This window comes from Zootermopsis nevadensis, unplaced genomic scaffold (genome assembly GCF_977971745.1).
Source record: "Zootermopsis nevadensis isolate Lab colony 2312 unplaced genomic scaffold, Znev_1.0 Znev_ptg000010l, whole genome shotgun sequence".
In the NCBI taxonomy this organism is placed as follows: Eukaryota; Metazoa; Arthropoda; class Insecta; order Blattodea; family Termopsidae; genus Zootermopsis; species Zootermopsis nevadensis.
In genome coordinates this window covers 19,750,119-19,774,041 of record NW_028259142.1, presented here as the reverse complement: position 1 = coordinate 19,774,041, position 23,923 = coordinate 19,750,119, and the positions used below count along the sequence as shown (strand labels likewise).

The 23,923-nt window shown below is 42.4% G+C and overlaps 1 protein-coding gene and 1 long non-coding RNA gene across 6 annotated transcripts in view; one reads left to right on the top strand and one right to left on the bottom strand.

Annotated features, from left to right (window-relative positions):
* Positions 1–23,923, top strand: part of LOC110840440 (cyclic nucleotide-gated cation channel) — a 206,190-nt gene that overhangs the window by 157,154 nt on the left and 25,113 nt on the right. For all 5 annotated transcript variants that reach the window (XM_087346759.1, XM_087346754.1, XM_087346758.1 and 2 more), the window contains exon 6: positions 19,586–19,726. In XM_087346759.1, coding sequence (XP_087202885.1) covers positions 19,586–19,726 — 141 coding nt within the window. The remainder of the gene's footprint in view (positions 1–19,585; positions 19,727–23,923) is intronic.
* Positions 14,266–23,923, bottom strand: part of LOC147874283 (uncharacterized) — a 78,962-nt gene continuing 69,304 nt past the window's right edge. Inside the window, exon 3 of the long non-coding RNA XR_015534616.1 lies at positions 14,266–14,671. This is a non-coding gene — a long non-coding RNA (uncharacterized LOC147874283). The remainder of the gene's footprint in view (positions 14,672–23,923) is intronic.

The window sequence follows — 23,923 nt, the reverse complement described above, 5'->3', positions numbered from 1 at the left end:
TTAAAATTTCGACAATTTTTGAAAATCTTCAAAGGGGTACCCCTTTGAGAAATTTCAATTTTTTCGAAAATTTTCGAAAAATCGAAAAACGTTGGAAATGGTCCAAAACGCGCACAAAACTAAGAATTTTTGAAAATTTTCAACTTTTAATTTTCTTTCGAATTTTCAGAAAATTTTCGGTTTTGTGCGCATTTCAGAGCGTTTGCAGCGTTTTTTGTTTTTTCGAAAAATTTGAAATTTTTTTCTTATAAATTTGACCTGGCTCATCCCTATCAGGACCAGACTCCGCCGGGCTGTCTATTTCACACAGTCTCAGCCGTACACAGTCTGTGAGGCAACCGGTATCTGCTGTACACGGTGTGTGATTCACCAGGTCTGTGCTTGACTCCGTCTCTGGTTAACAAGGTCTCTGCGTCACTCGTCCTGTGCCTCACCGGTCTCCGCTTGATGCGGTGTGTGCATCTGCCTGTACATGCTTGACTCGGTCTCTGCCCCACCCGATCTCTGCTTCCCATTTTCTGTGACTCGCCACGTCTTCGCCTCACTCTCTCTGTCTCACATTTCTCTGCTTGTTTCGGGCTGTGCCTCCCCCGTTCTCTCCTGAACCAGGTCTTTGCACAGACGGCCTGGCATATGTCGGGTGATACAGAGAACGTATCTTGCAGAGAGCGAGTCCGTTAGACACCGCGTCCTACAGAGAAAGGGATCGGCAGTGACCGGGTCGTGCAAAGGCCGGTCCTGGCCTGGATATTGTGGAGAAACTTTTGTCAAAAATATAAAATTTATCGAAAAATCGAAAAACGTAGGACATCGTCCGAAAGGCGCACAAAACCAAAATTTTTTGAAAAATTCTGAATTCAAAATTTTTGTCGAAAATTTCGAAAATTTGTAGTTTTCTTTGCGTTTCACGCCATTTGCAGCCATTTTCAATTTTTTTAAAATTTCGACAATTTTTGAAAATCTTCAAAGGGGTACCCCTTTGAGAAATTTCAATTTTTTCGAAAATTTTCGAAAAATCGAAAAACGTGGGAAATGGTCCAAAACGCGCACAAAACTAAGAATTTTTGAGAATTTTCAACTTTTAATTTTCTTTCGAATTTTCAGAAAATTTTCGGTTTTGTGCGCATTTCAGAGCGTTTGCAGCGTTTTTTGATTTTTCGAAAAATTTGAAATTTTTTTCTTCTAAATTTGACCTGGCTCATCCCTATCAGGACCATATTTCGCCGGGCTGTCTATTTCACACAGTCTCAGCCGTACACAGTCTGTGAGGCAACCGGTATCTGCTGTACACGGTGTGTGATTCACCAGGTCTGTGCTTGACTCCGTCTCTGGTTAACAAGGTCTCTGCGTCACTCGTCCTGTGCCTCACCGGTCTCCGCTTGATGCGGTGTGTGCATCAGCCTGTACATGCTTGACTCGGTCTCTGCCCCACCCGATCTCTGCTTCCCATTTTCTGTGACTCACCACGTCTTCGCCTCACTCTCTCTGTCTCACATTTCTCTGCTTGTTTCGGGCTGTGCCTCACCCGGTCTCTGCTGAACCAGGTCTTTGCACAGACGGCCTGGCATATGTCGGGTGATACAGAGAACGTATCTTGCAGAGAGCGAGTCCGTTAGACACCGCGTCCTACAGAGAAAGGGATCGGCAGTGACCGGGTCGTGCAAAGGCCGGTCCTGGCCTGGATATTGTGGAGAAACTTTTGTCAAAAATATAAAAATTTTCAAAAATCGAAAAACGTAGGACATCGTCCGAAAGGCGCACAAAACAAAAAATTTTTGAAAAATTCTGAATTCAAAATTTTTGTCGAAAATTTCGAAAATTTGTAGTTTTCTTTGCTTTTCACGCCATTTGCAGCCATTTTCAATTTTTTTAAAATTTCGACAATTTTTGAAAATCTTCAAAGGGGTACCCCTTTGAGAAATTTCAATTTTTTCGAAAATTTTCGAAAAATCGAAAAACGTTGGAAATGGTCCAAAACGCGCACAAAACTAAGAATTTTTGAAAATTTTCAACTTTTAATTTTCTTTCGAATTTTCAGAAAATTTTCGGTTTTGTGCGCATTTCAGAGCGTTTGCAGCGTTTTTTGATTTTTCGAAAAATTTGAAATTTTTTCTTCTAAATTTGACCTGGCTCATCCCTATCAGGACCAGACTCCGCCGGGCTGTCTATTTCACACAGTCTCAGCCGTACACAGTCTGTGAGGCAACCGGTATCTGCTGTACACGGTGTGTGATTCACCATGTCTGTGCTTGACTCCGTCCCTGGTTAACAAGGTCTCTGCGTCACTCGTCCTGTGCCTCACCGGTCTCCGCATGATGCGGTGTGTGCATCAGCCTGTACATGCTTGACTCGGTCTCTGCCCCACCCGATCTCTGCTTCCCATTTTCTGTGACTCACCACGTCTTCGCCTCACTCTCTCTGTCTCACATTTCTCTGCTTGTTTCGGGCTGTGCCTCACCCGGTCTCTGCTGAACCAGGTCTTTGCACAGACGGCCTGGCATATGTCGGGTGATACAGAGAACGTATCTTGCAGAGAGCGAGTCCGTTAGACACCGCGTCCTACAGAGAAAGGGATCGGCAGTGACCGGGTCGTGCAAAGGCCGATCCTGGCCTGGATATTGTGGAGAAACTTTTGTCAAAAATATAAAATTTTTCGAAAAATCGAAAAACGTAGGACATCGTCCGAAAGGCGCACAAAACCAAAAATTTTTGAAAAATTCTGAATTCAAAATTTTTGTCGAAAATTTCGAAAATTTGTAGTTTTCTTTGCGTTTCACGCCATTTGCAGCCATTTTCAATTTTTTTAAAATTTCGACAATTTTTGAAAATCTTCAAAGGGGTACCCCTTTGAGAAATTTCAATTTTTTCGAAAATTTTCGAAAAATCGAAAAACGTTGGAAATGGTCCAAAACGCGCACAAAACTAAGAATTTTTGAAAATTTTCAACTTTTAATTTTCTTTCGAATTTTCAGAAAATTTTCGGTTTTGTGCGCATTTCAGAGCGTTTGCAGCGTTTTTTGTTTTTTCGAAAAATTTGAAATTTTTTTCTTATAAATTTGACCTGGCTCATCCCTATCAGGACCAGACTCCGCCGGGCTGTCTATTTCACACAGTCTCAGCCGTACACAGTCTGTGAGGCAACCGGTATCTGCTGTACACGGTGTGTGATTCACCAGGTCTGTGCTTGACTCCGTCTCTGGTTAACAAGGTCTCTGCGTCACTCGTCCTGTGCCTCACCGGTCTCCGCTTGATGCGGTGTGTGCATCTGCCTGTACATGCTTGACTCGGTCTCTGCCCCACCCGATCTCTGCTTCCCATTTTCTGTGACTCGCCACGTCTTCGCCTCACTCTCTCTGTCTCACATTTCTCTGCTTGTTTCGGGCTGTGCCTCCCCCGTTCTCTCCTGAACCAGGTCTTTGCACAGACGGCCTGGCATATGTCGGGTGATACAGAGAACGTATCTTGCAGAGAGCGAGTCCGTTAGACACCGCGTCCTACAGAGAAAGGGATCGGCAGTGACCGGGTCGTGCAAAGGCCGGTCCTGGCCTGGATATTGTGGAGAAACTTTTGTCAAAAATATAAAATTTATCGAAAAATCGAAAAACGTAGGACATCGTCCGAAAGGCGCACAAAACCAAAATTTTTTGAAAAATTCTGAATTCAAAATTTTTGTCGAAAATTTCGAAAATTTGTAGTTTTCTTTGCGTTTCACGCCATTTGCAGCCATTTTCAATTTTTTTAAAATTTCGACAATTTTTGAAAATCTTCAAAGGGGTACCCCTTTGAGAAATTTCAATTTTTTCGAAAATTTTCGAAAAATCGAAAAACGTGGGAAATGGTCCAAAACGCGCACAAAACTAAGAATTTTTGAGAATTTTCAACTTTTAATTTTCTTTCGAATTTTCAGAAAATTTTCGGTTTTGTGCGCATTTCAGAGCGTTTGAAGCGTTTTTTGATTTTTCGAAAAATTTGAAATTTTTTTCTTCTAAATTTGACCTGGCTCATCCCTATCAGGACCATATTTCGCCGGGCTGTCTATTTCAGACAGTCTCAGCCGTACACAGTCTGTGAGGCAACCGGTATCTGCTGTACACGGTGTGTGATTCACCAGGTCTGTGCTTGACTCCGTCTCTGGTTAACAAGGTCTCTGCGTCACTCGTCCTGTGCCTCACCGGTCTCCGCTTGATGCGGTGTGTGCATCAGCCTGTACATGCTTGACTCGGTCTCTGCCCCACCCGATCTCTGCTTCCCATTTTCTGTGACTCACCACGTCTTCGCCTCACTCTCTCTGTCTCACATTTCTCTGCTTGTTTCGGGCTGTGCCTCACCCGGTCTCTGCTGAACCAGGTCTTTGCACAGACGGCCTGGCATATGTCGGGTGATACAGAGAACGTATCTTGCAGAGAGCGAGTCCGTTAGACACCGCGTCCTACAGAGAAAGGGATCGGCAGTGACCGGGTCGTGCAAAGGCCGGTCCTGGCCTGGATATTGTGGAGAAACTTTTGTCAAAAATATAAAAATTTTCAAAAATCGAAAAACGTAGGACATCGTCCGAAAGGCGCACAAAACAAAAAATTTTTGAAAAATTCTGAATTCAAAATTTTTGTCGAAAATTTCGAAAATTTGTAGTTTTCTTTGCTTTTCACGCCATTTGCAGCCATTTTCAATTTTTTTAAAATTTCGACAATTTTTGAAAATCTTCAAAGGGGTACCCCTTTGAGAAATTTCAATTTTTTCGAAAATTTTCGAAAAATCGAAAAACGTTGGAAATGGTCCAAAACGCGCACAAAACTAAGAATTTTTGAAAATTTTCAACTTTTAATTTTCTTTCGAATTTTCAGAAAATTTTCGGTTTTGTGCGCATTTCAGAGCGTTTGCAGCGTTTTTTGATTTTTCGAAAAATTTGAAATTTTTTCTTCTAAATTTGACCTGGCTCATCCCTATCAGGACCAGACTCCGCCGGGCTGTCTATTTCACACAGTCTCAGCCGTACACAGTCTGTGAGGCAACCGGTATCTGCTGTACACGGTGTGTGATTCACCATGTCTGTGCTTGACTCCGTCCCTGGTTAACAAGGTCTCTGCGTCACTCGTCCTGTGCCTCACCGGTCTCCGCATGATGCGGTGTGTGCATCAGCCTGTACATGCTTGACTCGGTCTCTGCCCCACCCGATCTCTGCTTCCCATTTTCTGTGACTCACCACGTCTTCGCCTCACTCTCTCTGTCTCACATTTCTCTGCTTGTTTCGGGCTGTGCCTCACCCGGTCTCTGCTGAACCAGGTCTTTGCACAGACGGCCTGGCATATGTCGGGTGATACAGAGAACGTATCTTGCAGAGAGCGAGTCCGTTAGACACCGCGTCCTACAGAGAAAGGGATCGGCAGTGACCGGGTCGTGCAAAGGCCGATCCTGGCCTGGATATTGTGGAGAAACTTTTGTCAAAAATATAAAAATTTTCGAAAAATCGAAAAACGTAGGACATCGTCCGAAAGGCGCACAAAACCAAAAATTTTTGAAAAATTCTGAATTCAAAATTTTTGTCGAAAATTTCGAAAATTTGTAGTTTTCTTTGCGTTTCACGCCATTTGCAGCCATTTTCAATTTTTGTAAAATTTCGACAATTTTTGAAAATCTTCAAAGGGGTACCCCTTTGAGAAATTTCAATTTTTTCGAAAATTTTCGAAAAATCGAAAAACGTGGGAAATGGTCCAAAACGCGCACAAAACTAAGAATTTTTGAGAATTTTCAACTTTTAATTTTCTTTCGAATTTTCAGAAAATTTTCGGTTTTGTGCGCATTTCAGAGCGTTTGCAGCGTTTTTTGATTTTTCGAAAAATTTGAAATTTTTTTCTTCTAAATTTGACCTGGCTCATCCCTATCAGGACCAGACTCCGCCGGGCTGTCTATTTCACACAGTCTCAGCCGTACACAGTCTGTGAGGCAACTGGTATCTGCTGTACACGGTGTGTGATTCACCAGGTCTGTGCTTGACTCCGTCCCTGGTTAACAAGGTCTCTGCGTCACTCGTCCTGTGCCTCACCGGTCTCCGCTTGATGCGGTGTGTGCATCAGCCTGTACATGCTTGACTCGTTCTCTGCCCCACCCGATCTCTGCTTCCCATTTTCTGTGACTCACCACGTCTTCGCCTCACTCTCTCTGTCTCACATTTCTCTGCTTGTTTCGGGCTGTGCCTCACCCGGTCTCTGCTGAACCAGGTCTTTGCACAGACGGCCTGGCATATGTCGGGTGATACAGAGAACGTATCTTGCAGAGAGCGAGTCCGTTAGACACCGCGTCCTACAGAGAAAGGGATCGGCAGTGACCGGGTCGTGCAAAGGCCGGTCCTGGCCTGGATATTGTGGAGAAACTTTTGTCAAAAATATAAAAATTTTCAAAAATCGAAAAACGTAGGACATCGTCCGAAAGGCGCACAAAACCAAAAATTTTTGAAAAATTCTGAATTCAAAATTTTTGTCGAAAATTTCGAAAATTTGTAGTTTTCTTTGCGTTTCACGCCATTTGCAGCCATTTTCAATTTTTTTAAAATTTCGACAATTTTTGAAAATCTTCAAAGGGGTACCCCTTTGAGAAATTTCAATTTTTTCGAAAATTTTCGAAAAATCGAAAAACGTGGGAAATGGTCCAAAACGCGCACAAAACTAAGAATTTTTGAGAATTTTCAACTTTTAATTTTCTTTCGAATTTTCAGAAAATTTTCGGTTTTGTGCGCATTTCAGAGCGTTTGCAGCGTTTTTTGATTTTTCGAAAAATTTGAAATTTTTTTCTTCTAAATTTGACCTGGCTCATCCCTATCAGGACCAGACTCCGCCGGGCTGTCTATTTCACACAGTCTCAGCCGTACACAGTCTGTGAGGCAACTGGTATCTGCTGTACACGGTGTGTGATTCACCAGGTCTGTGCTTGACTCCGTCCCTGGTTAACAAGGTCTCTGCGTCACTCGTCCTGTGCCTCACCGGTCTCCGCTTGATGCGGTGTGTGCATCAGCCTGTACATGCTTGACTCGTTCTCTGCCCCACCCGATCTCTGCTTCCCATTTTCTGTGACTCACCACGTCTTCGCCTCACTCTCTCTGTCTCACATTTCTCTGCTTGTTTCGGGCTGTGCCTCACCCGGTCTCTGCTGAACCAGGTCTTTGCACAGACGGCCTGGCATATGTCGGGTGATACAGAGAACGTATCTTGCAGAGAGCGAGTCCGTTAGACACCGCGTCCTACAGAGAAAGGGATCGGCAGTGACCGGGTCGTGCAAAGGCCGGTCCTGGCCTGGATATTGTGGAGAAACTTTTGTCAAAAATATAAAAATTTTCAAAAATCGAAAAACGTAGGACATCGTCCGAAAGGCGCACAAAACCAAAAATTTTTGAAAAATTCTGAATTCAAAATTTTTGTCGAAAATTTCGAAAATTTGTAGTTTTCTTTGCGTTTCACGCCATTTGCAGCCATTTTCAATTTTTTTAAAATTTCGACAATTTTTGAAAATCTTCAAAGGGGTACCCCTTTGAGAAATTTCAATTTTTTCGAAAATTTTCGAAAAATCGAAAAACGTTGGAAATGGTCCAAAACGCGCACAAAACTAAGAATTTTTGAAAATTTTCAACTTTTAATTTTCTTTCGAATTTTCAGAAAATTTTCGGTTTTGTGCGCATTTCAGAGCGTTTGCAGCGTTTTTTGATTTTTCGAAAAATTTGAATTTTTTTTCTTCTAAATTTGACCTGGCTCATCCCTATCAGGACCAGACTCCGCCGGGCTGTCTATTTCACACAGTCTCAGCCGTACACAGTCTGTGAGGCAACTGGTATCTGCTGTACACGGTGTGTGATTCACCAGGTCTGTGCTTGACTCCGTCCCTGGTTAACAAGGTCTCTGCGTCACTCGTCCTGTGCCTCACCGGTCTCCGCTTGATGCGGTGTGTGCATCAGCCTGTACATGCTTGACTCGTTCTCTGCCCCACCCGATCTCTGCTTCCCATTTTCTGTGACTCACCACGTCTTCGCCTCACTCTCTCTGTCTCACATTTCTCTGCTTGTTTCGGGCTGTGCCTCACCCGGTCTCTGCTGAACCAGGTCTTTGCACAGACGGCCTGGCATATGTCGGGTGATACAGAGAACGTATCTTGCAGAGAGCGAGTCCGTTAGACACCGCGTCCTACAGAGAAAGGGATCGGCAGTGACCGGGTCGTGCAAAGGCCGGTCCTGGCCTGGATATTGTGGAGAAACTTTTGTCAAAAATATAAAATTTTTCAAAAATCGAAAAACGTAGGACATCGTCCGAAAGGCGCACAAAACCAAAAATTTTTGAAAAATTCTGAATTCAAAATTTTTGTCGAAAATTTCGAAAATTTGTAGTTTTCTTTGCGTTTCACGCCATTTGAAGCCATTTTCAATTTTTTTAAAATTTCGACAATTTTTGAAAATCTTCAAAGGGGTACCCCTTTGAGAAATTTCAATTTTTTCGAAAATTTTCGAAAAATCGAAAAACGTTGGAAATGGTCCAAAACGCGCACAAAACTAAGAATTTTTGAAAATTTTCAACTTTTAATTTTCTTTCGAATTTTCAGAAAATTTTCGGTTTTGTGCGCATTTCAGAGCGTTTGCAGCGTTTTTTGATTTTTCGAAAAATTTGAATTTTTTTTCTTCTAAATTTGACCTGGCTCATCCCTATCAGGACCAGACTCCGCCGGGCTGTCTATTTCACACAGTCTCAGCCGTACACAGTCTGTGAGGCAACCGGTATCTGCTGTACACGGTGTGTGATTCACCATGTCTGTGCTTGACTCCGTCCCTGGTTAACAAGGTCTCTGCGTCACTCGTCCTGTGCCTCACCGGTCTCCGCATGATGCGGTGTGTGCATCAGCCTGTACATGCTTGACTCGGTCTCTGCCCCACCCGATCTCTGCTTCCCATTTTCTGTGACTCACCACGTCTTCGCCTCACTCTCTCTGTCTCACATTTCTCTGCTTGTTTCGGGCTGTGCCTCACCCGGTCTCTGCTGAACCAGGTCTTTGCACAGACGGCCTGGCATATGTCGGGTGATACAGAGAACGTATCTTGCAGAGAGCGAGTCCGTTAGACACCGCGTCCTACAGAGAAAGGGATCGGCAGTGACCGGGTCGTGCAAAGGCCGGTCCTGGCCTGGATATTGTGGAGAAACTTTTGTCAAAAATATAAAAATTTTCAAAAATCGAAAAACGTAGGACATCGTCCGAAAGGCGCACAAAACCAAAAATTTTTGAAAAATTCTGAATTCAAAATTTTTGTCGAAAATTTCGAAAATTTGTAGTTTTCTTTGCGTTTCACGCCATTTGCAGCCATTTTCAATTTTTTTAAAATTTCGACAATTTTTGAAAATCTTCAAAGGGGTACCCCTTTGAGAAATTTCAATTTTTTCGAAAATTTTCGAAAAATCGAAAAACGTTGGAAATGGTCCAAAACGCGCACAAAACTAAGAATTTTTGAAAATTTTCAACTTTTAATTTTCTTTCGAATTTTCAGAAAATTTTCGGTTTTGTGCGCATTTCAGAGCGTTTGCAGCGTTTTTTGATTTTTCGAAAAATTTGAAATTTTTTTCTTCTAAATTTGACCTGGCTCATCCCTATCAGGACCAGACTCCGCCGGGCTGTCTATTTCACACAGTCTCAGCCGTACACAGTCTGTGAGGCAACTGGTATCTGCTGTACACGGTGTGTGATTCACCAGGTCTGTGCTTGACTCCGTCCCTGGTTAACAAGGTCTCTGCGTCACTCGTCCTGTGCCTCACCGGTCTCCGCTTGATGCGGTGTGTGCATCAGCCTGTACATGCTTGACTCGTTCTCTGCCCCACCCGATCTCTGCTTCCCATTTTCTGTGACTCACCACGTCTTCGCCTCACTCTCTCTGTCTCACATTTCTCTGCTTGTTTCGGGCTGTGCCTCACCCGGTCTCTGCTGAACCAGGTCTTTGCACAGACGGCCTGGCATATGTCGGGTGATACAGAGAACGTATCTTGCAGAGAGCGAGTCCGTTAGACACCGCGTCCTACAGAGAAAGGGATCGGCAGTGACCGGGTCGTGCAAAGGCCGGTCCTGGCCTGGATATTGTGGAGAAACTTTTGTCAAAAATATAAAAATTTTCAAAAATCGAAAAACGTAGGACATCGTCCGAAAGGCGCACAAAACCAAAAATTTTTGAAAAATTCTGAATTCAAAATTTTTGTCGAAAATTTCGAAAATTTGTAGTTTTCTTTGCGTTTCACGCCATTTGCAGCCATTTTCAATTTTTTTAAAATTTCGACAATTTTTGAAAATCTTCAAAGGGGTACCCCTTTGAGAAATTTCAATTTTTTCGAAAATTTTCGAAAAATCGAAAAACGTTGGAAATGGTCCAAAACGCGCACAAAACTAAGAATTTTTGAAAATTTTCAACTTTTAATTTTCTTTCGAATTTTCAGAAAATTTTCGGTTTTGTGCGCATTTCAGAGCGTTTGCAGCGTTTTTTGATTTTTCGAAAAATTTGAATTTTTTTTCTTCTAAATTTGACCTGGCTCATCCCTATCAGGACCAGACTCCGCCGGGCTGTCTATTTCACACAGTCTCAGCCGTACACAGTCTGTGAGGCAACTGGTATCTGCTGTACACGGTGTGTGATTCACCAGGTCTGTGCTTGACTCCGTCCCTGGTTAACAAGGTCTCTGCGTCACTCGTCCTGTGCCTCACCGGTCTCCGCTTGATGCGGTGTGTGCATCAGCCTGTACATGCTTGACTCGTTCTCTGCCCCACCCGATCTCTGCTTCCCATTTTCTGTGACTCACCACGTCTTCGCCTCACTCTCTCTGTCTCACATTTCTCTGCTTGTTTCGGGCTGTGCCTCACCCGGTCTCTGCTGAACCAGGTCTTTGCACAGACGGCCTGGCATATGTCGGGTGATACAGAGAACGTATCTTGCAGAGAGCGAGTCCGTTAGACACCGCGTCCTACAGAGAAAGGGATCGGCAGTGACCGGGTCGTGCAAAGGCCGGTCCTGGCCTGGATATTGTGGAGAAACTTTTGTCAAAAATATAAAATTTTTCAAAAATCGAAAAACGTAGGACATCGTCCGAAAGGCGCACAAAACCAAAAATTTTTGAAAAATTCTGAATTCAAAATTTTTGTCGAAAATTTCGAAAATTTGTAGTTTTCTTTGCGTTTCACGCCATTTGAAGCCATTTTCAATTTTTTTAAAATTTCGACAATTTTTGAAAATCTTCAAAGGGGTACCCCTTTGAGAAATTTCAATTTTTTCGAAAATTTTCGAAAAATCGAAAAACGTTGGAAATGGTCCAAAACGCGCACAAAACTAAGAATTTTTGAAAATTTTCAACTTTTAATTTTCTTTCGAATTTTCAGAAAATTTTCGGTTTTGTGCGCATTTCAGAGCGTTTGCAGCGTTTTTTGATTTTTCGAAAAATTTGAATTTTTTTTCTTCTAAATTTGACCTGGCTCATCCCTATCAGGACCAGACTCCGCCGGGCTGTCTATTTCACACAGTCTCAGCCGTACACAGTCTGTGAGGCAACCGGTATCTGCTGTACACGGTGTGTGATTCACCATGTCTGTGCTTGACTCCGTCCCTGGTTAACAAGGTCTCTGCGTCACTCGTCCTGTGCCTCACCGGTCTCCGCATGATGCGGTGTGTGCATCAGCCTGTACATGCTTGACTCGGTCTCTGCCCCACCCGATCTCTGCTTCCCATTTTCTGTGACTCACCACGTCTTCGCCTCACTCTCTCTGTCTCACATTTCTCTGCTTGTTTCGGGCTGTGCCTCACCCGGTCTCTGCTGAACCAGGTCTTTGCACAGACGGCCTGGCATATGTCGGGTGATACAGAGAACGTATCTTGCAGAGAGCGAGTCCGTTAGACACCGCGTCCTACAGAGAAAGGGATCGGCAGTGACCGGGTCGTGCAAAGGCCGGTCCTGGCCTGGATATTGTGGAGAAACTTTTGTCAAAAATATAAAAATTTTCAAAAATCGAAAAACGTAGGACATCGTCCGAAAGGCGCACAAAACCAAAAATTTTTGAAAAATTCTGAATTCAAAATTTTTGTCGAAAATTTCGAAAATTTGTAGTTTTCTTTGCGTTTCACGCCATTTGCAGCCATTTTCAATTTTTTTAAAATTTCGACAATTTTTGAAAATCTTCAAAGGGGTACCCCTTTGAGAAATTTCAATTTTTTCGAAAATTTTCGAAAAATCGAAAAACGTTGGAAATGGTCCAAAACGCGCACAAAACTAAGAATTTTTGAAAATTTTCAACTTTTAATTTTCTTTCGAATTTTCAGAAAATTTTCGGTTTTGTGCGCATTTCAGAGCGTTTGCAGCGTTTTTTGATTTTTCGAAAAATTTGAAATTTTTTTCTTCTAAATTTGACCTGGCTCATCCCTATCAGGACCAGACTCCGCCGGACTGTCTATTTCACACAGTCTCAGCCGTACACAGTCTGTGAGGCAACCGGTATCTGCTGTACACGGTGTGTGATTCACCATGTCTGTGCTTGACTCCGTCCCTGGTTAACAAGGTCTCTGCGTCACTCGTCCTGTGCCTCACCGGTCTCCGCTTGATGCGGTGTGTGCATCAGCCTGTACATGCTTGACTCGGTCTCTGCCCCACCCGATCTCTGCTTCCCATTTTCTGTGACTCACCACGTCTTCGCCTCACTCTCTCTGTCTCACATTTCTCTGCTTGTTTCGGGCTGTGCCTCACCCGGTCTCTGCTGAACCAGGTCTTTGCACAGACGGCCTGGCATATGTCGGGTGATACAGAGAACGTATCTTGCAGAGAGCGAGTCCGTTAGACACCGCGTCCTACAGAGAAAGGGATCGGCAGTGACCGGGTCGTGCAAAGGCCGGTCCTGGCCTGGATATTGTGGAGAAACTTTTGTCAAAAATATAAAATTTTACTAAAAATCCAAAAACGTAGGACATCTTCCGAAAGGCGCACAAAACCAACAATTTTTTGAAAAATTCAACTTTCAAATTTTTTTCAAAATTTTAAAAAATTTGGTTTTGTACGCTTTTCAGTCGATTTCCAGCTTTTTTTGATTTTTCTAAAATTTTCAACTTTCTTCAAGACTCTCCCCAACAGAGATGCATGCCAGCCTCAATAAATGCCTCACCCGTTCTCTGCCGGACTCGGCCTCTATCTCTTCCGATTGCTGGCTGAGGCAGCAACCCGCCTTTGCAGGACTCGATGTGTGACCGAGACCGTGCCTCTGCCTTACGTGTTTTCTGCAGTACCTGGGCTTTTCAGAGACGGCACGCCAGAGACCGTGTGATTCACAGAATGCGATCGTCCGAAACACAGTACATCAGAAACAACAGTCCGACAGCGACCGGTTCTGCAGGGCATCACGTGGGTAGAATTTCGAGGAAATTTTGAAAAAGTTGAAAATTTTCGGAAAATCAAAAAATGCTCGGAATTGTCTGAAAAGCGCGCAAAACCAAAATTTTTTGTAAAATTTGAAAAATTTGTAAACCGTCTGTCGGAATGTTTCTGATGTACTGAGTCTCTCACGATTGCGGTACTGTGCCTGACACGGTCTCTGACGTGCAGTATCTTAAAAGCCCGAGTGCGGCAGTCAACACGTAAGGTAGAGAACGAGACGGGCAGAGATACGGACGGTCACACACCGGGTCCTGGAGACGTCGGTTGTTGCAGACACATGCAGTCAGCAACTGGGTGAGATAGAGGCCGAGTTCGGAAGAGACAGGGATAGGCATTCACCGATGTTGACATCCATCTTTGGGGAGAATGTAGAAAAAAAGTTGAAAATTTTCAATATTTTCGAAAAAAAATTGAAATATTTTAAAAAATGTTGAAATTTAAATGTTTCAAAATTTATTAGTTTTGTGTTCGTTTTGGACGATTTCCAGTATTTTTTATTTTTCGAAAATTTTCAAAATTTTTAATTTTTTTCAAAATACTGCCCACACGTTCCGAAAGAACCAGCCTCTGTCGGACACGGCCTCTACCTTACGCTGTGTGACAGACTCAGCCACTGCCGGAGTCGGTCTCTGTATGAACCGAGGAAAGCACGGCAGTCTGCAAAGTTTGCGTCCGACAGAGAAAAGTGAGTCAGAGACCAGGTATGGTAGTGACTGAGTCCGTGTAACATCGCGTATTACAGACACCTTGTCCAGCACACATCGGTCGTGGAAGTGAAAGGGTAGGGAAAATTTTGGAAAAAGAATTCAAATTTTTTAAAAAAAATCGAGAAATCAAAAATTGCTGGAAATTGTCTGAAGAGCACACAAAACCAAATATGTTTGATATATTTTAGAAAAAATTTAAATTTGAAATTTTTCAAAATATGTATGTCATGTTCATAAACCACACTTTTGCAATGTTTGTGTTGCACAAGAACTGGTGTATTATCGCATTGAGTCCCTCATATGCTATTCTTGTGTTGCAACACCACGTCCATTGACCGAAGTCTCTCTTGTGGGTTACGTTGTTGCCCACCGTCAGCCGTGGCAGCGCTGTCTGCACCTGGATCGTCGTGAATTTTTACGCTGTGTTAAGTAAAACCGAATGTCAGGACGTCCATTTGATATATCCTCGTTCTTCTTTTCCTGCAGGAGAGCCATCTAGTGCAGAAGTGTTTCTAATATCACAGAGACGGTTCCTTCCATTTTTGATGCCTGCAACCAAGATGATTGGAAAATTTTATTGAGAGGTTCCAGTGAGAAATGCCGATAGCGCAAGTATTTTGTTAGTTTTTTCGAACTCAGAAAGTAATGAGCCCCCACATTTAATGAATAAGGTGTTTTTGTGGGTGGGGGAACAAATTAAAGACATTCACAGAAGAAATTTGTCGTAAATTATCAGACATGGCAAAAACAAGCTCTAATAATAAGGGCGTTACAGCATCTAATGAAGATGAAAATGTTAGGTTAGATTAGTTTAGGTTAGTTTAGGTTACGTTAGGTTAGTTTAGGTTAGGTTAGTTTAGGTTAGGTTACGTTAGGTTAGGTTAGTTTAGGTTAAGTTACGTTAGGTTAGGTTACGTTAGGTTACGTTAGGTTAGGTTAGTTTAGGTTAGGTTAGGTTAGTTTAGTTTAGGTTAGTTGAAGTTACGTTAGGTTACGTTACGTTATGTTAGTTAGGTTAGGTTACGTTAGGTTAGGTAAGTTTAGGTTACGTTAGGTTAGGTTAGTTTAGGTCAGGTTAGGGTAGTTTAGGTTAGGTTAGGTCAGGTTAGGTTGCGTTAGGTTAGGTTACGTTAGGTTAGGTTAGTTAGGTTAGGTTACGTTAGGTTAGGTTACGTTAGGTTAGTTAGGTTAGGTTACGTTAGGTTAGTTAGGTTAGGTTACGTTAGGTTCGGTTAGGTTAGGTTAGTTTAGGTTACGTTAGGTTAGGTTAGGTTAGTTTAGTTTAGGTTAGTTGAAGTTACGTTAGGTTACGTTACGTTAGGTTAGGTTAGTTTAGGTTACGTTAGGTTAGGTTAGTTTAGGTCAGGTTAGGGTAGTTTAGGTTAGGTTAGGTCAGGTTAGGTTGCGTTAGGTTAGGTTACGTTAGGTTAGGTTACGTTAGGTTAGGTTACGTTAGGTTAGGTTAGTTAGGTTACGTTAGGTTAGGTTACGTTAGGTTAGGTTACGTTAGGTTAGTTAGGTTAGGTTACGTTAGGTTAGGTTAGGTTAGGTTAGGTTACAAGCTCACGTTATTCAAAGTAATGGTATCAGTGTGAAACACCGTAATGCGTTTATATTCTGTGCCTAATTCTTCCCTCCTCTTTCTTGGTTGTTGTAACAAACCTCTTTACACTAGAGGCAGAAGCGAGGAAGAGAGACAGTGCCAAAAGAAGTATTTTAGACAACCGTCTGTCGTACGTGTAAAACATTTATCCAAGCTGAAACTGGCGTAAAACACGTGCCTCCATTTGAGTGAGAGAGACTACATTTTAGGGCCTGACACTTCTAATTGACCCCACCAAGAATTGTTGTACCAAATCCTTGCTAGACTTGAAACACACTCAGAAGACAAGCCGGGAGACCATTACTACGACAGCAGTAAAAGGCCACCAGGAGTGTTAAATCTCTTATACTATAAGAACAGCCTTCGCAAGGTTTCCTTTCCGAAAATTCTGGACATCAGGATAAAACGCTTGCCAATATGCAGTTCAGAATCCTTTGTACTCTCAGCCGGTATTGAATATTTAGGCCTAAGAGGGATGAAGTGAGAGAAGGCTCGAGAAAGGTCCATATTAGGACCTTGCTCTCCTCACGCATGGGAGGTTTCTTAATCTACTTAGACATTTGACAAGACTCCTCGGACAAGTGATCAGCCCGTCGCAAGACATTAAATATTATTAGGATGAGCAACTTAACAAGGATGAGATGATGACAAATGGGTTTGATGGATCGATAAGATTTCCCGGCATGCGTGTTCATTGTGGTTCTAGGGCAGTTAAGTTACCAGCACTGGTTGCCATTATTACAACGTTGCCTCCGTAATGGACTTTGAGTATTAAAACAACAGAAAAACAAATAAAAGAAAGGTTTTGTCACATACTTCACATAAATTAGTTACATTTCACAGTTGGTAGCATCGTCGGTTTTCTTTTTTCCGTGAACATTGTGACATTTTAAAAGCGTCTCTTTGTAGGCACTGTCAACTTATTGAAACAACCCAGAAGACAGGAATCTTCAATGATTCATTAGTCGATATCCACTTGCTCTGAGGCTCTACAGTTCTTGAAACGCGGTGAACACCAAAAGGAAGGAGTAAATCATACTTAAATGTGATATAAATGCTTTTAAGCAGAGATGAATCAGTCATATATCCTGAATTGTTTGATTGGCTTCTCGAAAGAACCTTTCCACGTACAACATCTACCAAAAATGTCACAGGAACTGTAATGGGGATAGAACCAGGGGCCTGTGTGACGAAAGACGGATCATGGCTCTCTCTTTAACAACGAGTATTGATTCCGGCCTATCATATTTATAGACGCAACGCAGAGTGAGGCCGGTGTTGAGGCAATGCCCTGGACTTGCATTCCGGACGTAGCTGGTTCAAATCGTAAATTGGTTAAACAGTTACTCTCAAAGATGTTTGGCGTGTTTCTTTGGAATATTTACCGCCTACCATTCGTGATAAAGTCCCAATTAAATCAGTCAATGCTCTTGAAACTGTGTCCTCAAATAACAAACGAATGGCGAACAAAAAAACTTAAATTAGAGATGCCTACGGTAATTTACTTATCTATTGAAAAGACAAGCACAAATTGGAAATAATTTAATTAAGAAATAATAATTAATATAACTGTAATAGTCTCTAACGAACGTGCATTATTGAACAGATGCATATTTTGGACTTTTTTTCATTGTATGGTTTCTTCATAAATACAGAAATATTTCGGAAGCAAAATATGATAACGTCGTCAGGACGGAAAGTAGAACCTATTCTGCTGGGTTCATTAGATGTCAATGAGGTGTAGCGACTGCTGTCTTGTGGTATATTATTTTGTAATATATTTAACAACACTCTGAGTAGCCCGGACTATATACAGAGTTCAATGGCAGGAAGCAGGGACCACCGAAACGTCGGTAAACTCCTACCAGACTACACGGCGCTACAACCCAGAAGACGGCCATGTTCGTATTCATCGCTGTGAGAACCTCAAATCTTACTTCAGTAGGAAGATTAATTTTGGAATGTATTTGGAATGAAGTGAACATGGACTAATTGAAAATATCCCGGGGACTGAGGAAAACCAAGAGGGATAGCCGATCTCCGGTAAAAAATCGACGTTTCAGAGGAAATTCTTGCTTCTTTGTTCAGAGTCAAAGGGAATTTAACCTGATGATGACCACATTGGACCGAAACATGTTGCTGTAGTGAATGGTCAGTGAACTGAGTGTATGAAAATTGGCAAAGAAGAGAAACCAAGAATTATTATATTTAAGCAGCTTTGAGCGTCGAAATCTGAAAGTTTCCCACGACGACGTAAAATTGTTCTTTTGAACTCGGTCCATAGTCAGCATTATAAAACTGATCTGTTTCTGAATATGGATTCTGTTTCCGTCTTGGGCGTAAGGGAACAGAAAACCCATTTGTTCTGCCAAAGGTTGAAACTAGCCTCAGAGGACCAGGGGCGGAACACATTGGCTTCATATCCTCTTCCCCCGTATTCAACCTGAAGATGGAAGCAGAATCCTGGTTCCGAAACGTTGTAATTTAGACAATGGACGAAGTCTAAACGAATAATTTCACATGTTTTCAGCATACACAATACCGAATTTCATTTCAGCTGAGAATTAGCCTTCGAGACTGAACTTTCCAGCGGAAGGGCAGACATTACGTCCTCCGTATGATTTGAGTTTACATGAAATAGCAAATGAAGTACACATCTTTAAGTGTTATGTACGTGAGCCAGTGTTAATCGTATAGAAACAGCTGCTGGATGTAAGCCTTTTTACATCCAGGATAACTGAAGTGGTGTCTCAAAGAGAGAATGAGGGCACCCTCAACCAATCCTCTGACGTCAGTGAGTAGTGTCAACATTTCCCACCAGTCTGTCCCTCACTGCGTGACCCACTCCAAGTTCATAACCTCTAACTTTATTCTGCGTATGTTCTGAGTACAGTTACGTCACAGAAGTTTATGAGTGATGGCATTGTGTGGGTTACAACTACAAAGCCACGGACAGAGACCTCCGTCCTTTTGTCGATGTCTTTTCAATGCCTTCCTGATTATAAAACATTTCCCTTGTGCCGATTAACTATTCAAGAGCTCGTCTATTCAGCTACACTGTTTCGCCAGATCTGTAGCATGACTGGTAATAAGTTTCGAACGATTTTAATGCCTTCCTCTTCAGGGTAGAATTTAATATGGGGAGGTGATACATTCGTCCGTAACCCTGCTAACCACACACAAAACTACACGACTTTATAATTAAGAATGTAACACACATAATCAGATAGATTATGTTGGAATCTCAGTCACGTTCGTAGTTGACGACGGTAAAGTACGGACCTACATTGGTTAATTCGGTGATGAACCTTCGGGTTCCGTAAGCCATCTGATTGGTTGGGCCCACTATTTGGGAAGCCTGAGGGGAAGAGACCGCTGGGGAGACCTAGACGTAGATGGGAGGATAATCTCAGGCGGGATCTATGGGAGATAGGAGTTGAAGGAGACTGGATTTTGTTGGCCCAGGACAGGGTCCGGTGGAGGGCTTTGGTTAATTCGGTGATGAACCTTCGGGTTTCATAAGCCATCTGGTTGGATGGGTCCACTATTTGGGAAGCCTGAGGGGAAGAGACCGCTGGGGAGACCTAGACGTAGATGGGAGGATAATCTCAGGCGGGATCTATGGGAGATAGGAGTTGAAGGAGACTGGATTTTGTTGGCCCAGGACAGGCTCCGGTGGAGGGCTTTGGTTAATTCGGTGATGAACCATCTAGTTAGTTATAAGATGGTGGTCTGCGTTGATAACCGTCCGGTGGCTGCCAAAAATTCTAGAGACATTGAGAGAAAAGCATTTATCTGTTCTCTTTCAGCTGACAACAGATCATTTGTCTCATGGCCTCATTTTCTGTTTCCATGTGCAGCAAAGCTGGACGGAGTTAAGACGTACATGAGGATGCGACGAGTCCCGAACCATCTTCAGGTGAAAGTTATCAAGTGGTTCGACTATTTGTGGCTGACGCAGAAATGTTCGGACGAAGAGAAGGCTGTCAGCTGTCTTCCAGGTTAGAAATTCGATGTAAAATTTAAGGGCCGGGAGAACAAAAATGCTCGCAAAATTTTTGACCCATGACAAAAAGGCCAGTTGAAGCACTTCGACTTCTAGTTATTGGTGAAATAACGCTTCTCAACGATATTCAATTGATATATCGATATTTATTTCGATAATTTCCCCTAATTTTCGTTTATATTTGACACAGTAATTTGAGTGATTTGCTTCAACTCTGCAGATAAATTACATATTTTACGCAAATATTCTCATACAATAAGGCCCCTAGGAGTTCATATTAAAGCATTCTTCTTAGTTTTACGAGGTGCGATCGGAAGGTTTCCAGACTGCGCGTATAAAAACCCGTACACTTATCTCAGGTATTAAATTCATCCATCACCCTCGAAGTAGTTCCCCTGGGAGTGAACACAACGATCCCAGCGCCGCTGCCAAGCCTGGAAGCATCCCTGGAAATCTTTCTTTGTCAGCCTGTCAAGCACCATCTGCGATTCTGCCTGAATCTCTCCAATCGTCTCAAATCTCCTTCCCTTTAGCTGAATTTTCATCTTTGGGAAGAGGAAGAAGTCACACGGAGCTTAGAAAGGAAGTTGGGGTCGGTTCTTGCAAGATCTTTGAGCTCCTGACAAACGAGAAGTCGATTCTGCTTCTGGTCCTCAGACAGGATGCGTCGCATGTGGAGTTCTTCATTTAGAATCAGCTGACAGGTCCCATAGCCTATCCCAACAATGTCGCACAAGTCGTTGATGGTACGACGTCGATCTTCGTGAATGGCCTGCCGAATCTTCGTAACATTTTCGGGCGTTGTGCTCGAAGATGGACGTCCAGAACGCTCGTCATCATCGACAGAGGTTCGGCCATTTTTAAAACGTGAATGCCACACAAAAGTTTGTGCACGACCCATTGCGGACTCCCCAAATGCTTGCTTTAGCATTTCATAGGTTTCCGTAGCCGTTTTGGCGAGTCTTTGGCAAAATTTGATGCACACGCCATTCCGAAATCGCAGGAGGGTCGGTGTAATGCACTACCAAAACGCCCGTAACTAAGAAACAAATGCTAATTCGATGATGCCGGCTGGCACACTCATTCACTATGAATGTAGGCCGCACCCCCTAGCGGCAGAAGCTCGTACTACATCCGGTTTGCCCTCGATTGACACAGTCTAGAAACTTTCCGATCGCACCTCGTACAATTAGCAAAATACTATAAGTTGGATTTATTGGGAGTATGGGATGTCAGATGGGACTGAACTAAGTAATCAGACGACCATGTAACCAACATTTTAATACTGATCGTGACTGAAAGCAGACTTTTTTATATAATAGATTCATATCAGCGATTATGAGTAGTGGGTTTTGGTATGGTATGTCATATATTATACTAAGGGTCGTTCGTATACACAAAATTAGTAATGTAGTGAGAGAAGCCAACTGGGCCGAGTAGAAAGTCTACCCTGAGTAGAATCTTCCACAGACCGCAAATTTCATTAAATGCACTTCTACATCCATTGGAAAGACAATCATTCACGATTTCGTCTTGACAGAAGACGACAATCAAACATGCTTCACTCCGATGTTTAGGAGAGACTTGAAGAGCCTTTGGCCTTCCTACTGGACCCGGAGGCAACTTGTGGTTCAGCTACTGAACTTTATGCCCCCCTACATGGTCAGGGGTGTCTAAAGTCTCTTACACGCACCACAAAACAGTAAAATACACCGAGTTAAAGGACATCGCGACATTCACAAAAGAACCAAGTGTACCACAGATCATGTTTAACAGCGATCGTCATCTCTCATGAAGACGCATTGACCAATCAAACCTTGAAAATACAGACCGTAAGTAGAAACATCTTTAAGCAAATACCACGAATGTAACTCGGCTGGTTGACGTCATGTTGAGCTGGCTGGCTATGAGAGGTCGCTGGGGACGGTGTATACGTGATCCTAGAGGCTGCTTGTCCCGAGAAGGTCCCCGATATGACGTGAGTCTGTCCAGGTGCATCACTACATTGTAGGGATAGTACCTTAAATTAGGCCACGACCGCTTTATTCCACATCTTTTCCAATTCATTATAGTCTGAGCTATTAAAAAACACTGATAAACAAACTATAAATTCAAATATATATCACGTCTGCCCTTGGACTTATCTGGATCTTGTGGACAACGTCCTTAATCCGGTTGATCATCCTATTTTTTTACCATTTTGAGCCGAAGCTCGCATAAATAATTTTACGTCGTATGATGTTCAAATTGTTTTTGTTTGATCGCTTATAGCTCGAGAAAATTAAACCTGTTTTGCACCAAATTTCGCGCACTTACAGCTTGAAACCTGAAAGATAACACGGAAGGATCGAAACTCCGGAAGAAGCTGTACTGAGTTCGATTCCAGGTGAAGCGTTAGAAGAATGGCGCAAAGACCAAATTTGTTCTTTTCGGAGAGGAGATTACAGAAACCAAGGTCACAAACTCCAAAACTGTACTGAGTTCGAGTCTCGGAGAAGATTTCGGGTTTAGGAAATTGTAAGTGCAGGAATGCAAGGATATGCAACCCTTGGGATGACATAAACGATCCCAAGATGAGGGTCCTGACGATTGGCGTAACGACGCCAGAAAAGATACAATTTATGAAGCCGATGAGCCTAGGATGTAGCGTGGTGACTCCTACCTGGTATTTCATGAGTAGCTGAACCTACGGAAACCAAAAGTCTCGACTAATGAGTGACTATGTTCAACTCTCTAGTGACTCTTGTCGGAACGAGTGAGAGAGGCAGTCTCTCAAAAGTACCTGAACACACATGCACCTCTGCCCAGATTCAAATACACGTAACTTTTACATTATAAAGCTCCATCTGACTTTAAAATTTAAAAACTTTAACGTCTAAAAAAATCGACATGCACTTCCACTACGAATCGACCTAACGATATCGACTATAAATAAAAATCCCCATTTCACCCTTCGATTCGCAAGATTTATGCGTCCAGAATTCAACGCACAGTACAGTACACCCCATTTAAGAAGGAAACTCCTTGTACAGTCTGTGCCATAATGTATATACAACAACAAAAAATACCAACTAATAATAATATATTTTTAATTGAATAAAAATTTTCTTGGAAATTATCCATCGTCTAGTAAATATAAAACGTAAAAACGACGTTTCGGAGATGGGACTCTATCTCCGTCTTCAGGTTCCTACACAGTTGGGCCCACTAGATAGAGCTAATCCCATCCCATCCCATCTCCGAAACGTCGTTTTTACGTTTTATATTTACTAGACGATGGATAATTTCCAAGAAATTTTTTATTCAATTGACTCTTCACCATCGTCAAGAAGTTTTAGATTTGAAATATATTTTTACCTTATTCTTACTACACTTAATTTCAGTCATAATTTAATTTTAACTTTAATAACACGTTTCTAACCATTTTAACTACCGGTGATACACATTCAGTGATACGGTATCATCTTTTTCATGTCAATAAGATGGGCAGAGAAATCACCTCTCGACGAAAATTGATCGGGAACCGATAATGCGTGCTGGAAGATGTCATTCAACAATAATCTCTACTGTGGTGCGTCGTAAAAGCCAACGCCGATCTACAAACATTCTACACGCTAACATTGTTTGATTGCTCTGACAATTTGACCCTTCTAAATGAGACTATGAATGTACTGTTCTTTGCTTGCTATTGCGCGTAATTATGAGGCAAATACTCTCTTCAAGACAGTAACCACCACCCGCAGTTTTAAGGCGCTGTTTGCAATTTTAAGCATGGAGATGGCTCTCGAAACGTCCGTTTTTCTAAGGCCACCTCACACGGTTGATTGCCCGTGAATACTTCACTGAATGGATGTAGTATGTTTCGCTGATATGATGAATATACCTCTCAAAGACAACGAGAAGTCATCACTAATACCTTCAGGTTTATTTATCCAAAATAAAATGCCCGACCTACCAAATCGAGAAACCCTCTGGAATGTCAAAAACTTTGTGACATCAAACACGTTACACCGATCATGATCACCAAGATTTTTAGACTTTAGCGTGAGAGATAAACATTGAGTTTAAACGAAAATAGTATTCTAAAATACGAATAGAAGAGTAATTCTAATCTGACGTTGCGTGGACTTTCAGATACGTAATAGTGCTTCGGAGGAACGTTATATACCAGCAAGTGGGTATGACAAACTCG